The sequence below is a fragment of the Ascaphus truei genome, chromosome 13, assembly GCF_040206685.1.
Source record: "Ascaphus truei isolate aAscTru1 chromosome 13, aAscTru1.hap1, whole genome shotgun sequence".
NCBI classification, from domain to species: Eukaryota; Metazoa; Chordata; class Amphibia; order Anura; family Ascaphidae; genus Ascaphus; species Ascaphus truei.
In genome coordinates, this window is record NC_134495.1 from 20,518,024 (window position 1) to 20,534,428 (window position 16,405).

General features: G+C 44.2%; 1 protein-coding gene across 1 annotated transcript in view; it reads right to left on the bottom strand.

Moving 5' to 3' along the window:
- Window positions 1-2,736: 2,736 nt before the first annotated feature.
- TBX5 (T-box transcription factor 5) overlaps window positions 2,737-16,405 on the bottom strand; it is a 49,010-nt gene continuing 35,341 nt past the window's right edge. Inside the window, 3 exon segments of the mRNA XM_075568827.1 lie at window positions 2,737-4,992; window positions 12,815-13,044; window positions 16,039-16,130. Coding sequence (XP_075424942.1) covers window positions 4,421-4,992; window positions 12,815-13,044; window positions 16,039-16,130 — 894 coding nt within the window. The 3' untranslated portion in view covers window positions 2,737-4,420.

Here is a 16,405-nt window from a genome sequence, read left to right on the forward strand (position 1 = left end):
CTCTATTAGTGTGCAACACGCCACCTCTATTAGTGTGCAACACGCCACCTCTATTAGTGTGCTACATGCCACCTCTATTAGTGTGCAACACGCCACCTCTATTAGTGTGCTACACGCCACCTCTATTAGTGTACAACACGCCACCTATATTAGTGTGCTACACACCACCTCTATTAGTGTGCAACACGCCACCTATATTAGTGTGCTACATGCCACCTCTATTAGTGTGCAACACGCCACCTATATTAGTGTGCTACACGCCACCTCTATTAGTGTGCAACACGCCACCTATATTAGTGTGCTACATGCCACCTCTTAGTGTGCTACACGCCACCTCTATTAGTGTGCAACACGCCACCTCTATTAGTGTGCAACACGCCACCTCTATTAGTGTGCTACACGCCACCTCTATTAGTGTGCAACACGCCACCTATATTAGTGTGCTACATGCCACCTCTATTAGTGTGCAACACGCCACCTCTATTAGTGTGTAACACGCCACCTCTATTAGTGTGCAACATGCCACCTATATTAGTGTGCAACACGCCACCTCTATTAGTGTGCAACACGCCACCTCTATTAGTGTGCAACACGCCACCTCTATTAGTGTGCAACACGCCACCTCTATTAGTGTGCAACACGCCACCTCTATTAGTGTGCAACACGCCACCTCTATTAGTGTGCAACACTACCACCTCTATTAGTGTTCTACACACCACCTCTATTAGTGTGCAACACGCCACCTCTATTAGTGTTCTACACGCCACCTCTATTAGTGTGCTACACGCCACCTCTATTAGTGTGCTACACGTCACATGTATTAGTGTGCTACACGCCACCTCTATTAGTGTGCCACATGCCACCTCTATTAGTTTGCCACACGCCACCTCTATTAGATTGCACATCTATTAGTGTGCCACACGCCACCTCTATTAGTGTGCCACACGCCACCTCTATTAGTGTGCTACACGCCACCTCTATTAGTGTGCAACACGCCACCTCTATTAGTGTGCAACACGCCACCTCTATTAGTGTTCTACACGCCACCTCTATTAGTGTTCTACACACCACCTCTATTAGTGTGCAACACGCCACCTCTATTAGTGTGCAACACGCCACCTCTATTAGTGTGCCCGCTGTGAGATGCAAAACCTGTGCAATGCTCTACACAGCGGGCACAATACAAATACCACACAGGAATCTGGAGTACACAATCAGAGGAAGGTTCACCTGTTTCTCCAGCAATGTCGTGTACGTTATCCTGTGCATGAAATGCCCAGGGGGCTGCTACTACATAGGTGAGACGTGACAGGGACTAAACAAGAGAATGAATCTACATCCTGTTGGCGAACATTTCTCTGACTCTGGCCATAAGATGAACGATCTGAAGGTGGCCATACTCAAAGGTAATCTTGGAACACCGAAAGAGAGACGGTTGCATGAATACAAATTTATTAAGCTGTTCGGGACACTTAGCGGTGGCCTAAACCGGGACCGCAGCTTCATGAGCCACTACACAAGGGAACTCTCTTCCCATGACTGCTAAATCACATGTCTATAAATACTGCGCTATATGAATGCACACACAGCTGTCTCTTACACATACAAATGTACAATGTAATTCTATCCCTATATACCAGTAGGGACTACATAGTATCCACACACATTTATAGTAATGCAACTCCCTCTTACATTTCTACACCTACGCACACCATTGGTATACACTCCCACTCCACACACACCATTTGTAAAAAGCGCTGTATACACTGTGGGCACTTTATACATTTATATTTACACACATACTATTACATCACAAACATTCAGGGACCATTTAACACCTAAAGTCATAAATCGCATACAGCACAGGGGGGAGGGATAGAGACTTGAGTCACAGATGACATTCCAAAATGCACTGTTTTAAAGTAAACCTTTTCTGCTTTATCCATTGTAACACCGCCGGAAGAAGAGATCAGTGTATCTCGAAAGCTCGCACAAATAAAAGCATTTAGTTAGCCACAGAACGGTATCGAGTATTTGTTTTTGTATATACAGTGCAGCAAGAAGATACAAGCACACACAAAAATCCTTCACAGACAGACCACACGGAAAAAATCTATGTTGTTTACCCCTGACGAAGTCTTTCGAGATGAAAGGTGCTTTGTGGACGTGATATTGTCCAGTTTTAATACTTATTTGCTATCTCATTTACGGGACTTTATACATTTGGTAAATCTATACCAATCGCAGCCATTACTTTGCTATCTCTGCGGGGGCTGTTACTATCCATCCGGTGAACCCAGTGACGTCATTGAGTTCTCGCGGGATTGTGATCGGAGACTCATTGTAGTGACTAGGGGCTTGGAGTGGGACGACGCTCCTTACCTCCTCCGGTACACGAGTACATTGTGGGAGCTGCTGAATTCCCTCCATATCGGACGATCTTACCGGAGTGGCTTGGTTCCTGCATTCTGGCTGGCGATTGAGTATTACTCATAATTGCTTGTATTCCCGTTATGTTTGTAAGTGTGCATTTTTATACATTCAACTCCACATAAATTTTTGTAAACTTTACTACGCTATGAGTGCGCCTGTTTTTTGATTGTTTATATATATATATATATATATATATATAAATATATATACAGTGCAGCAAGAAGATACAAGCACACACAAAAATCCTTCACAGACAGACCACACGGAAAAAATATATTATCTTTTATTATATAACAATGTCAATGTTAACACGAAATTCAACAAACCTAGCACTCTCTTTTGTGTGTTTGGAGGGGGGACGGCAAAGTCCCATTGCCATGTCAGGTATAGTTGGGGCTAGGGTGCTGGAAAACTAGGGATGGGTGGAAGTGTTGCCCCCCGAAAATAGAGAGAGAGGGGGGCACGTGAGGAGGAGTTGGTTGGGAATGAGATAAAACAATGATACATTGTGATGGAACACAAGAACTTGTGGATATTCACTGAATGGGAAGCAACAATACCAACATTGGGTGGGGGGGGGGGGGGTGTGCAAGGCAGACATGTCCACTCACTGATTTTGAGTTAGTTTCACTAATATCTGGCATCGCTGTGTTACTAATAAAATTCAGTACTTTTGTAGCACATTAACATTTCAGATTTTGGCCCAGAAACCCCAAATCTCACTTATTTGTGCACTGCCACCAGGAGTTTGATTTTATAACAACTGGGGATGACTAGCTAACCTAACACCTAAAGTGCCTTATTGGTATACATGAGCCCCCTTCACCACCTTGAGAATGATCATTAAGTATAAAGCAGTCCTAAGTATGACCGTACACTCTCACCCACGAACAGCCTTTTTTATGAGTCAAAGACCAAAAATAAACCGGACACTATCCTCCTGAAATGCTATTTAACCTCATCAAGGCCATGTAGGGCGTTGCAGACACAGTGCTGCAATGGTGAAGGGCTATCCTTTTTGTTACAAGTTTTGGTTTTTATAGGGTAGAGAGATCCAACATACAGAATTAACATGGCAGATCTAACAAGCTTGGTTGGACTTGTATATCATCACATGTTGAGAAGAAGCTTTGTGGGATGCTGGAACTGTTACGAATACTCAATATAGCTATACAATACAGCCTGTTGATTTAAAAGAAAATATCAACCTGTTTTCCACCTATATTACCTCCTGGGTGTACATATACCCTTGCGTATACATTTCTATGAGTGCCTGTGTTTGTATATGCCTCCAGATGTACATGTGTCTGTGTGTTTGTGTACCCTTTTAATATGTCTATATTCCAAACGGTAACCCAACTGCTAAGTGCTGCTTTAACCTGGGTTTTATGGTGATGTAACCACACAGCCCCTCTCCAACGCAATATGTGATTAAGCATGAAGAACGCTGTAGAACTTCTCTGCGTGCTTTACATGGCCTGTCACAGCCTGTTCCAACCTCCTAAATATCACACTGTGTAATACACACTGCAAACACCAAATATTTTTGGCACGGGCGTGCAGATGAGTACATGAAGTGCATCACTTTTTAGCTTTCCTGGTCCTTTCACGTGGGCGAGGGGGAGCCCCTATGGTGTCAGTCTGCTACATGAAGTGCAAAGCCAAAGGACCCTTTCTGAGACAACTTTTCATTTCACTGTCCCCTTTTGGGAAAGGCTGCCAACACAGAATCCCTCTCCATCTTAGTTATGATCCAAATGAAAGGGGAAGGAAAAAATAGGATGGCAGCGGCAGAAAGTGAAAGAATAGGGTGAATGTTTTTTTGAGGTTATGAGGGAATAAGGTTCAGCATATAAACCCTGCTCTCCCCTCAAACATGAGTCCACCCCACAAGGACCAAGAGACCCTGCGTTTGTGTTTTAAGGGTTGCCCCTTTTTGACCAAGTCCTTCACTCCAGTAAAACCTTTTCTGCCTCTCTGTGCCCTGTTAGCTGTTCTCACTCCAGTCTGGCACCATGCTCACCCCATGGACGGAATGGTACTGGTGCGGGGAGAGGGTCCGGGGCACGCCGTGCGGGTAGAGGAACTCGGAGGGTTGGAGAGCTGATGCCTGTTGCAACCCGGACTGAGGAGGACACTGCCTCACAATGGCCTGGTGAGAGGGCTGGTGCTGGAACATGGAATGGGAATCACCAGGCTGGGTGCCCGCGTGGTTGCCCAACCTGGAGACAAGGGAGCCGGAGGTGAAGTGGGCAGAGAAGTGCTGGTAGGGCAGACGTTCCATGGGCTGGATCCCGCTACCCACCGTGCAGCTGCTGTAAGAGGGCACACTTGACCAGCTGTTGCAGGAAATGTCCTCCAAAGGTGGCACGGGTTCCGTGGCGGGCGCCGAACTGGCATACATGCAGGCCTGGCGCTGAGCGGATTCTGTGCGGAAGGAGGAGGAAGACGATGACGATGAAGGCTGTGGGTACCCGGACCGATAATACGAATCCTCTTCCCCTGGTGAGGTGTCCATGTAGGACTTCTTATAGGGGTGCTCAGCTGATTCTTCATTTGCTGCAGGGAAAGCATAAACGTGGTTCATTGGCAACTGTTGTGTTGTTGTGGTTATAGTCTTACTTGACAACATATACCGTATTTGCCCGATTATAGGTCAACCCTGAATATAAAGCGACCCCCTCATTTCAGTAGTAGTTGGAAAGAAAAAGCTGCAGCTTTTGTTAGGGAGCATATGTTAATGCAGCCAGTCCTATACATACATTGATCAGCGCTGATCACCAGGCGCAATGAGGTTATGTTGGGAGAGACGTCGGGGGAGAATCATTAAGCTCCGATACAGGTTATCCCACCAGAAGAACTGCCATTCACATCAATGGCAGTTATCGTGGGATCGCTGTCTGATAACTCATATGGGAGTTTCGTAAATCTCGGCAAGAGGCCTATAATAAAGGGGCATCATTAAACTTATTGCAGTAAAATTAACACTTAGAGGCACTTTCCCCCCTGTGCGTAACTTGTGTCTTTGGGGAATGGTTACAGGAACATCCATGAGACACACACATTATAACAAAATCTCTGTGTCTGGGGGAGGACAATTCTCGCACAAATCTGACCTGGGGCAAACTCCTCTCTTGCTTCTCGTTTTTACCCCTCCATATATTTGTGTGCCTTATTTGAAACGGGGCGCCCCCCGGAGCTATACCGCAGTACTCGAAGCCAGAGGAACCTGAGATTTTTCATATTGAAATTCCCTTAAAACAATTCTTGGACGGGATAAACAATATGGCCATTTGGGTCAGCTTCACTGGCAGCCAATAAAATGCAGTTAAAGCTTCTGATTGGGTGACCCCGCAGCCATCTTTGTTTTTCCTTCTCAGTAATTGGGAGGTTGAATGCCACGATTCAGCTACCGGGGACTCCCTGGTTTAAATAGGGTACAAAAATACTCGATTTTAAAGGGGGGCGGGGTTGCTGCTTTAACTAGTCTCTTACATTTGGCACAGGTGTAAATATATTTTTGGGGTGCTACTGTGCATTAGTACCTCTTTTATACATGGCCCCCAAAACTGTCATGGTGCAAGGGACTATAAGAAAGGCTGGAGTTGATCTTCATGTCTTCCGCATGTCATTCTGTAAGCTTTGCAAACACTACTAGCGCAGCTTGACAATGAGTCAGTGACCAAGGACAAACTCGGGAATACACAAGAGCTTTCTCTGAGCGGGTGTTCTGCTTCTGTTCTTTCCCCGGGCTGTGCTGTGTATTACAGAAGCTCTAGGGGAACATTCCTGTTTGAATTGGATTGGAAGCTAAAAAGTGACATGCATTTGCATGACATTAGCCAGAATCTGTTTCTGCAGTGTAACTAAAGTATGACATGTGACAATTGGGTGAAAGAAGGGGGCCTGTGGAAGACATATAGATAACACTCCTCTGTGTCTTACATTTGCTATAGCCATTCATAGAAAGTTTCTCTCGTGTTAATAGTACACTGGAATTTGTACCTTCTCTGCCCGATGGGCTTGCAACACATTGCAGGGATTGTATTTTGAAATGATTTGAATCCCAAGAATGGGGAAAGGGCAGCAAGAATTTAGCAGCAGCTCTTATCTGTCTTCAGGCTACATAAACTCAGCTTGTAGTTGTAGGGCTGAGATAGCCCTATAGAGATGGATAGGTCACTGATTTCATTGATGGCTGGCTTCGCCCATAACTCTCCTCCCCCTCCCCCCCCCCCCCCCCTCACAGAGCCTTTGCTATCTCTGTCTGAGCTTGGTGCATTTGGATGCTCGTGATAGAAAGGAGGAATATAGTTACCCTAATGTCTGCAAAATAAGATGGGGACGTAGAAGGCTAGGAGTGTACAGAGCACACAGATGTCAAGGTTTGATTCTGCCTGTTTGGACACCTATAATAATAATAAATATTATTATTATTATATTTATTATTATATATATTCTTAATATAGGGGGGGGTCGCCGGCCTTAAACTCTTTTCGTGGGCCCCATGAAATCTGTCGGTGGCCCTGTACCCAGCACTTGTATTTGCCAATGTTCTTACCACAGAGCTAATCCTTCACCACTTCACGTTTCCTCCGTCTCCAGGGGGACAACAGGGGGAGCGCTGAGGGGATTCTTTATTCAGTCCAAGATACACGCATGTTTTTACTTATTAGATAATAAAAGGGATGGGGTGTGCATCGTATGTTTTGCAAGCACAAGATCTCTTCAGCATCAGAAATATGCTGCATGGGCGTAGCTGCAATAAGGAGCATCACTCTGGGGCATATGTATTGTGGCAAAAGTGCAGCAATTTTATATTGCACTATATGCATCAAAGAATAAAATCCTATTCTTTTCAATGGAATTTTGTCATTTTTATACATATGCTGCATATTCTTTGCCCCCCAATTCCACCCCTTTTGCCTTGATATATATATGCCTCTTTGGGGCTACTAGGTGTATTAAGATCATATTTGACCATTTTTCGTGCGTCAACATTTTAGTGCTAAAAAGTAGTACAAACCTTCATATAGTGTGCGTGGCATGTATGAAGGTCGTTATGTGACTTCTACACAGGACGCATCATTTGTCTGAAATTAATTTGGACGCATCGCGTCATGTTCAATGCCTGATTGATGCAATTTCAATTAAAACAGATGTATGTGTATTTTTATTTATTTATAACTGATGTTGTAAATATTAATCATTGGCATAATAATATTTATAAAAGCCACGCTCAGAAAATAATACATTTTGTTATTTGTTACCTATATAATGAAACATCCTCGCTACGTCAAATACATTTTGGGGTTGATACATAGCAACTTTATTCTGTGCAAACACTAGTAACAGACTTTTCAGGGGTTATGCCAAGTTCAGTTTGGCAAACGATATTGACGCCATTTCAACAATTTTATTTTTGGGCACACTGATACACTTTTTTTAGTACATTCTTTTAATATCAGTATGCCAAGCGCAGTCTGTGTCTATTCACAAGAATATATGACTAAGTCTACAATCATTTTTTATATTTAAGGCGCCCATTGAAAAAAAAAGGTTAGTATAAAGGCGCACGCATGCGCAATGCAATGTGTGATTTGCTTGCGTCAATTTGACACCAAAATTGTGCCATTTGCGACTCTTAGTACATAGGAATACATATAGAATAGTAACTGTAAATATAACTGTATGCTCATTTGCATGTCACAGACAGGTCTGCAACCCTGCCTTTCACCATTATCACCCAGCACATATAGAATAGTGTGTATATATATATATATATATACACACTATTCTATATGTGCTGGGTGATAATGGTGAAAGGCAGGGTTGCAGACCTGTCTGTGACATGCAAATGAGCATACAGTATGAGCATATATATATATATAGCAAATGGAAATATTCCTGTATGCTCATATATATATATATATATACACACACACAAAAATATACAAAAAAGAGACAGTTGGCACTCCGGTAGTTGGTGTATGGTCTGGTGCATTTTCCATAGAAATGACACAAGTAAAGGTATGATCCCCAAAGGGAAATCACTAAACCGCACACAGTGGGTATGGTACAAAAAGTGTATTGAAAAAGATGGCACACAAAATTCAACGTTTTGGTCCAAATAGGAGGACCTTCTTCCGGGACGTGCTGCAGCACTATGACCATGACAGATTTATATAACCATAAACCAGTAAAAACAATCAGATGATGTCAATTCATTAATCATAAAAACCATGAAAAAACACCACCAGGAGTCTCCAGTGACATGCAGCGGCCAATCGGAACAGCGCTATTTAGCTTATACTCTCTGCGCATGCGCGATCAGGCGAGAGAAATTAATTCAAATCTACATAATACAAAGCACCCTCCGTTGCTAAGTGTCCAGAGCACTGGCGTCTAATCACCACGGGAGACAGGTAAGACTGCGCATGCGTGTACGGAGTGCTGGCCAATGGTAGCGCTGAATGGTAGGCACAGCCATCACTGGCTCCGTCGGATGAAAATCACAGTCCTGCAATAGAACAAGTGATGGAACACTGTGAGTGAAGGGTAAGGGAAAGATAAAAACACAAACACACAATGTTGCAGGCAGCGAGTAATTCCAATCGCTGGACAGGAGGCAGTAAGGCAAAGGACTCTGCTGGCAGCAAATGGTTCACTTCATGAAGTACCGGGCACACCATCCATAGTTAACAGAACCAAAGTAGATAGAAGTCTCTCCACGAATGCCCACAGTTCTTGGCTGCTCAAATAGACTGATTTCATTTGCTGCTGCAGTTGTTCAGAAATCTCCTAATAAATATTGCAGAGCAATCACAGAAAATACCCCAATTTAAAATCTTCATTGAGACCCTTTGGTGTCATTGTACTTAGCTCAAATATCGTCCTTGCTTCCAATTGGAGTAAGAGATTTCCCCTGTCCCCGCCCCTTACTGGAGCACATACATGGCGAATGAGCATACATCTCAATGTAGCTAAACTGTGCTTGAACTGTTTAAAGGGTCTAGCAACCGGTTGTAGTTTAAGATCTTCCGCATCATTTCTATCTTGCAGAGCCTTTCTGATTGTAGATCGATGTACGCACGTGCGTTCTTTGAACATCCGTGTGGTTTTGCCTACATAATATACTGTAGACCACACGGGCATCGAATCAAATCCACGATGAACTTGGACTCACAATTCATATAGTCCAATATCCTCATAGGTTTACCACTGTGCAGATGTGCAAAAGTTTTGCCCAGTATCAAATGCTGACAATGTGTGCACCCATGGCATTTATGCACACCAGGCGTCCTGCTCAACCAATTACTGGCACTAGTATATTTAGATGCAGGTTCAGATTGGGCAAAGGAATCCCCTAAATTCCTGCCTCTTCTATAGCAGAAAAGTGGTGGTGTAAAGAAAGGGCTTTCAATCTTCCTATCGTTAGCAAGGATGTGCCAATGCTTCAAGATACTTGACTTGATGAAGCTGATGCAGTGCTGAAGGTGCTGTTGACATTAAATCATTTACTCCCTTGTGTTTTAATAGTGGGAGCTAAAAGGTCACTGCAATTCATGCCCCTTACCTTGGAAAGAGCTATATTAATCTCCTGGCTATCGTAACCTCGATCCAAGAACCGTGTGGCCATTGCATTCAGAGCCTTCTCCACATCAGCCTGTTTCTGGTTATCCTACGCACCCGTAGAAACTGGGAGAAAGGGAAACTCCTCCTCAGCGGTGCTGGATGGTGGCTGGTAGCCAGAAGAAGGGTATTCTTGTCCGTTTCCTTATGATGTAACCTCGTAAGCAAAGAACCCGGACCTTTGTATACCACCGTGTCTAAAAAAGCAACCTCAGTCTGGCTATAGCACATAGTGAACCTAATGTTGGATGGGATACTTTTCAAATGTTCCTTGAATAACATAAGGTCTTCCTCAGTAGCCCCCCACAGCATGAACACGTCATCAATATATCGCATATACCGAATGATGTAATGGGAAAACTGAGTGTCGTTGAGGATATGCGTTTGTTCATACTGCTCCGTGTATAGATTGGCATACGACGGGGCCATATTAGACCTAACAGCCGTGCCCATCAGTTGAAGGTAGTACTTTTTCTCAAACTTAAAGAAATTCTTGTGCAACACAATATCCAACAGAAGTAACAGGAACTCAGGTGGTGGGCCTGTATGTTCCCCAAATTTACTGTACAGATCCTAATGTAGCGACCCGTGCGCTGTTATGTGCACGTCTCCCAGATTCACAGTCTCTCTCTTAGGTCAACTCGCGATTTAGACAAGGGGGCTGATCTGCATGGTGTCCACAGTACTCTTACCACAACATGTTTCGCAGACTGATCTGCTCCGTCAGGCAGATCAGCCCCTTGTCTAAATCGCCAGTTGACCTAAGAGAGAGACCATGAATCTTAGAAACATGCACATAGTGCAAGGGTCACGCGGTACTGCGCATACCCGGAAGTAGCAGAGCAAGACGGAGACACCACTCGATCCCAGCGCGGGATAGACTGTCTCGAGCTCGGCGTTGCCTCCCTTCTACTCACGGACAGGGCAGCATGGACTGTACCACTTACGATCTCACTGGATTTCAGATTTATTATATGTAAGTTGATACTTGTTATTTACTTTTAATATATATTTCTTCAACCTTGGTGCTCTCTGTGCTTTAGATTTCTGAACAACTGCAGCAACAGCAAATGAAATCAGTCTATTTGAGCAGCCAAGAACTGTGGGCATTCACAGAGAGACTTCAATCCACTTTGGTTCTGTTAACTATGGATGGTGTGCCTGGTACTTCATGTAGTGAACCAGTTGCTGCCAGCAGAGTCCTTCACCTTACTGCCTCCTGTCCAGCGATTGGAATTACTCGCTGCCTGCAACATTGTGTGTTTATGTGTTTTTTATCTTTCCTTTACCCTTCACTCACAGTGTTCCCTCACTTGTTCTATTGCCGGACTGTGATTTTCATCCGACGGAGCCAGTGATGGCTGTGCCGCGTTCAGCGCTACCATTGGCCAGCACTCCAAACACGCATGCGCAGTCTTACCTGTCTCTGTCTCCCGTGGTGATCAGACGCCAGTGTTCTGGACGCTTAGCAGCAGAGGACGCTTTGTATAATGTAGATTTGAATTAATTTCTCTCGGCTGATCGCGCATGCGCAGAGAGTATAGGCTGTATAGTGCTGTTCCGATTGGCCGCCGCATGTCACTGGCGACTCCTGGTGGTGTTTTGTGCGGTTTTTATGATTAATGAATTTACATCATCTGATTGTTTGCACTGGTTTATGGGTATATAAATCTGTCACAGCCATAGTCCTGCAGCACGTCCCGGAAGAAGGTCCTCCTATTTGGACCAAAACGTTGGATTTTGTGAGCCATCTTTTTCAATACACTTTTTGTACCTTACCCACTGTGTGCGGTTTCGTGATTTCCCTTTGGGGATCATACCTTTGACCGCTCTGGCTTTGCATCAGGAGCCGATAACTCGTTGATAAAAATGGACCACGTGTGTTTTGGGGAAGGAGCAGCAAGAATGACATAGATTACACAACCTGCTTCTTAAAAAAAATGTATCACCCTGAAGGTGAGTGCCAGTGATGGATGGATGTGCTGCAGGGAGAGCGACACTCAGGAGGGCAGCGTCTGCTAAATATGTGTTACGGTCACCTTCCAATACAGCCACCCCACGTTTGATCGACGTGACTTACAAACAGATCCGGGGTGCTGGGCACGATTTATTTTAAACAACCTCTGCATTTATTAAACGTTGGGGACAAGGTTCTTTGGACTGTATTTTAGATTTATTTCTTTTTAGGCAATATTTATGCTGTAATAATATTTTTAAGAAGAAAAACGTTTATACTAAAACATAGCTCCTTTTCTTTTAAAAAGAAAGTGGAATGGTACATTTACAAAAATAAAACAAAAAAAAACTAGCGGTCCTCTGGGTGTGAAAATAAAAAAGTAGGGGTCGAAGGACTAGCTCAGTGGTAATGGCCTTTGAAGTGGGTGAACCCGGTTTAAATCCCGTACTCCTTTGTGACCTTGGGCACGTCACTATAACTCCCTGTGACTCAGGCACAAAAATTAGATTGTAAGCTCTACGGGGCAGTAACTCCTTGCACCTCCAAGATTCTATGTACAGCGCTGTGTATACCGTCAGTGCTATATAAGGAAAAGGGGGGGGGGGGAATATGAATATTCGTGCTGTCTCACTGTGACCACTGCATATCTGCCACCTTTTTTTTACCCACCATAAGTTGAGACCGCTACAAACGTCACCATGAAGAATCGATCAACAACGTCGCTGATGAAACAGACAGGAGGGTGGTATTGGGGTTAAATCCAGAGCGAGACGCGGGCACCTGTGCACTTACCTTTCCTCTTGGTGCAGTGGTAAATGGGCCCAGGCTCGTGTGGCAGGGCAGGGTACGGGTTGGAAGGGGGGAGCAGGTCTTGGGAGGTGCTGCTGACTCCGTTCTCGCACTGGTATTGGGAGCTGTGGTTGGAGGAGCCAGAGAGAGCCCTGGATTCGGAGCCGAAGGGGCTGTGATTAGAGGATACTTTCTGCCGGACCGTGCTTCTCGGCACCACTGGATACTCCTTGCTGGTGGGAAGACAAGAGAGGGGAAGCGCACTGAGAACTCGGCGTTGCAGAGATCGGAGCTTCCGAGGGGAGAAAATTTGGGGGTTTGTGGACCAAAAATGGCATTTAAAGGGCCGGTTTTGAACAATGAGAACCTTCAAAGTCTGTGAGACGCTGGTGCTATAAAACTGAGTCTGACCCCAAATCAGTGAGACTCAGAAAATCAAGGAGAGTTGGCATGTCTGGCAGTGTAGATATGAGATGATTGTAATATATATGATGCTTGTGGACATATACAAACCCCCCCCCCCTCAAAAAAATATCAAATATATATAGCTAAAGACTGTCCCTAATTAACCCCAAGATGCAGCTTCTTACTCACTACCTAGCAGTGTGCTAGAGCAGAGGTGCGCAAACTGTGAGGCGCAGGGTTAGCGTGAGATTCTCTGCGGGGGGGGGAGGCGCGGCGGTTACAGGGGCCCCGCGCTCTTCCCGAAGGCATTTAAATTAAATGCTAGGGAAGCGGCGAAGGCCTCTGTAACTTCACTTACCTTGGCTCAGACTACTTCTGGCGACGCTTCGACATGGCAACGCTGGGATGTCGCGTTGCCATGGCAACGTGACATCAGAACGCTGGAGCCAAGGTAAGGAGGGGGGGGGGCGCGAGGTGGGGGAACAGCCGGCAGGGGGAAAAGATTGCGCACCCCTGTACTAGAGTACAACTTTGGGCCCTGTGTACTAAGCATCGCAAAAGGCATTTTGGGTGTAAAAATTTACGCAGAGACATCTCAAACTTTATTGCGCTTGTGCGCACCTATGTACTAACTGTCACCCTAAATAGGAGTATTAAGCCTCAAAAGGGGTTTAAGTCAAGTATATTTGGGCGCACAAAAATGGGCAGCGCTGGGCATACAGATGTAAATGCGACATACTCAAAAATAATGTATCAGTACATTAAGAAAAAGTAGTAAGTGTGTCAATATCGTATGCTAAATTAAACTCAGCGTAATCCCCCAAAAGTCTCTTACTAGTGTTAGCGCAGAATTAAGTTGCTATGTATCAACCCACAAATGTATGTGACTCGGCACAAATGTTTCATTATATAGGTAACAAAATGTATTATTTTCACTGCTTGGCTATTATACATACTATTACACTAATCAGTTATATTTACTAAACCTAGTTAATAATTAAAACAAAAATACTGTTTTAATGTAAATTGTATCAGTCAACATTTGATTTGAAGCGTTAATGTGTTAAAATTCCTAACTACAGTATATATCATTTTTAGTTAATACATAGCAACTTCATTTTGCGGTAACAAAATAACCTTACTTTTTCGGGGATTACGCCGGATTCAACTTTTGACGCAAGCTTAACTTTTTTTGACGCACTGAAACAATCTTTTTTTTTGTTTTTTTACTACATCTCTTTAACATCTGTACATAGGGTGCCAGGCGTCTTCTCCAAAAATACTGGACACATTGGTGAAAGGGGCGACATGCTCAAGACACACGCACACACACATACAAATTCACACACACACCTCTCTTGCCTCCATGCTGTTTCCTTCACTCCTTGGCCCCACCCTCAGGATCCTGACACCACTTCCTGATTGGCTGCATTAACTAGCAGCAGCCAATCAGGATGGAGGACGTTGCCCAGCCCCCTAGCCAACAGCCATGCTCTCTCTGCTGGGGGAAAATCCTGCGGCCCCCCAAGCCAGTCAGGTCACTATGTCCAGAGAGGTAATACCAGTATACACATACATGTCTAGAGAGGTTATACTGGTATACACATACATGTTCAGTATTACAGGCAGCCCTCGTTTTACAACGCTTCGCTTTACAACGAATGGCTTATCCTACACTGTGCAATGCATACCTATGTTCATTTTTACAACGGCAAAACGGCTTATCCAACGCTCTTACGACGCTTTGCAACGTTGTTTATGTGTATATAATATATATATTATATAATATTATATTATATTATACTATATAATATACTATATTATATTTTATGTTATATTGTATATATAATACAGTATATACACTATATAATTTATGTGTGTGCTGCGTATCTTATTGCCTGCATAAAATATTTGGTGTATTTTAGTGTTAAAAATGCCTTCAGGAACGGAACCTTTCATTTAAACAGTGTTCCTATGGGAAAACGTGTTTCGCTTTAAGACGTTTCGCTATCCAACGCCATTTTGAGTAACGCATTGTGTCGGATAACCGAGGACTGCCTGTACTTCCAATTTTTTAGTGTCCAAATACAGGACAGTTCCTTATCTGTACGCCCAGCGTGGGCCATTTCTGTGCGGCAAAGGAAATAAAAAATAAAACACAATAGGCCGCTGCTGGTGCAGACGGAGAAATGTCCGGTTAGCGCACAGGCAGAATTTTAAATAAACATGTTGTGTGCCAATTTTGTGGCGAACAGCTGCTTGCAACGCTTGGTGCAAAAGGCGCCCCTGTGCTCTAATTTTCCATTCCAGTTCTGATTAGAAATGATAAAATAGGCATTTAATGACTCAGGCCTCATTCTACATCACTGGGGCTTTAAACTAGCATCTTTCTCCGGAACAAGCTTCTTTTAATGCATAGGAAGCAGGGGATCCCTGGAGGTGACCCGCAGTATTACAGCTCCGGAGACCCCCTAGTTCAGGGGTGGGCAACTCCAGTCCTCAGGGGCCACCAACAGGTCAAGTTTTCAGGATATCCCTGCTTCAGCACAGGTGGCTGCTCACTGAGTGAGCCACCTGTGCTGAAGCAGGGATCTCCTGAAAACCTGACCTGTTGGGGGGGTCTTGAGGACTGGAGTTGAGAACCCCTACAGTAGGAGGAGCTCATTCATTAAAATGTCTCACCCGTACCTCTGGTGTCCACGTTGTACAGTATTGTACAATGTTACCATGTATTCCTCCTAGTACCAGAGCAGGTGCACTTGTAACTTGCAAAGATCCACTGGAAATGAATAGAAATCAATGATGCGAGCAGGATTTTTTACCTCTGCATCCTGGACATGCGGTGCAGCTCCATGTCATCGCTCCCTCGGAAACCCTTGGCAAACGGGTTGTTTTCTATCTTTAACTGTGTGATCTGGTAAGAAGACGGGACTGAAATCAGGATATTGCAGTGTTATATACACAGAAACACAGCACTGCTTATACTGCCAGTGTTATATACACAGAAACACAGAGCTGCTTATACTGCCAGTGTTATATACACAGAAACACAGAGCTGCTTATACTGCCAGTGTTATATACACAGAAACACAGAGCTGCTTATACTGCCAGTGTTATATACACAGAAACACAGCACTGCTTATACTGCCAGTGTTATATACACAGAAACACAGCACTGCTTATACTGCC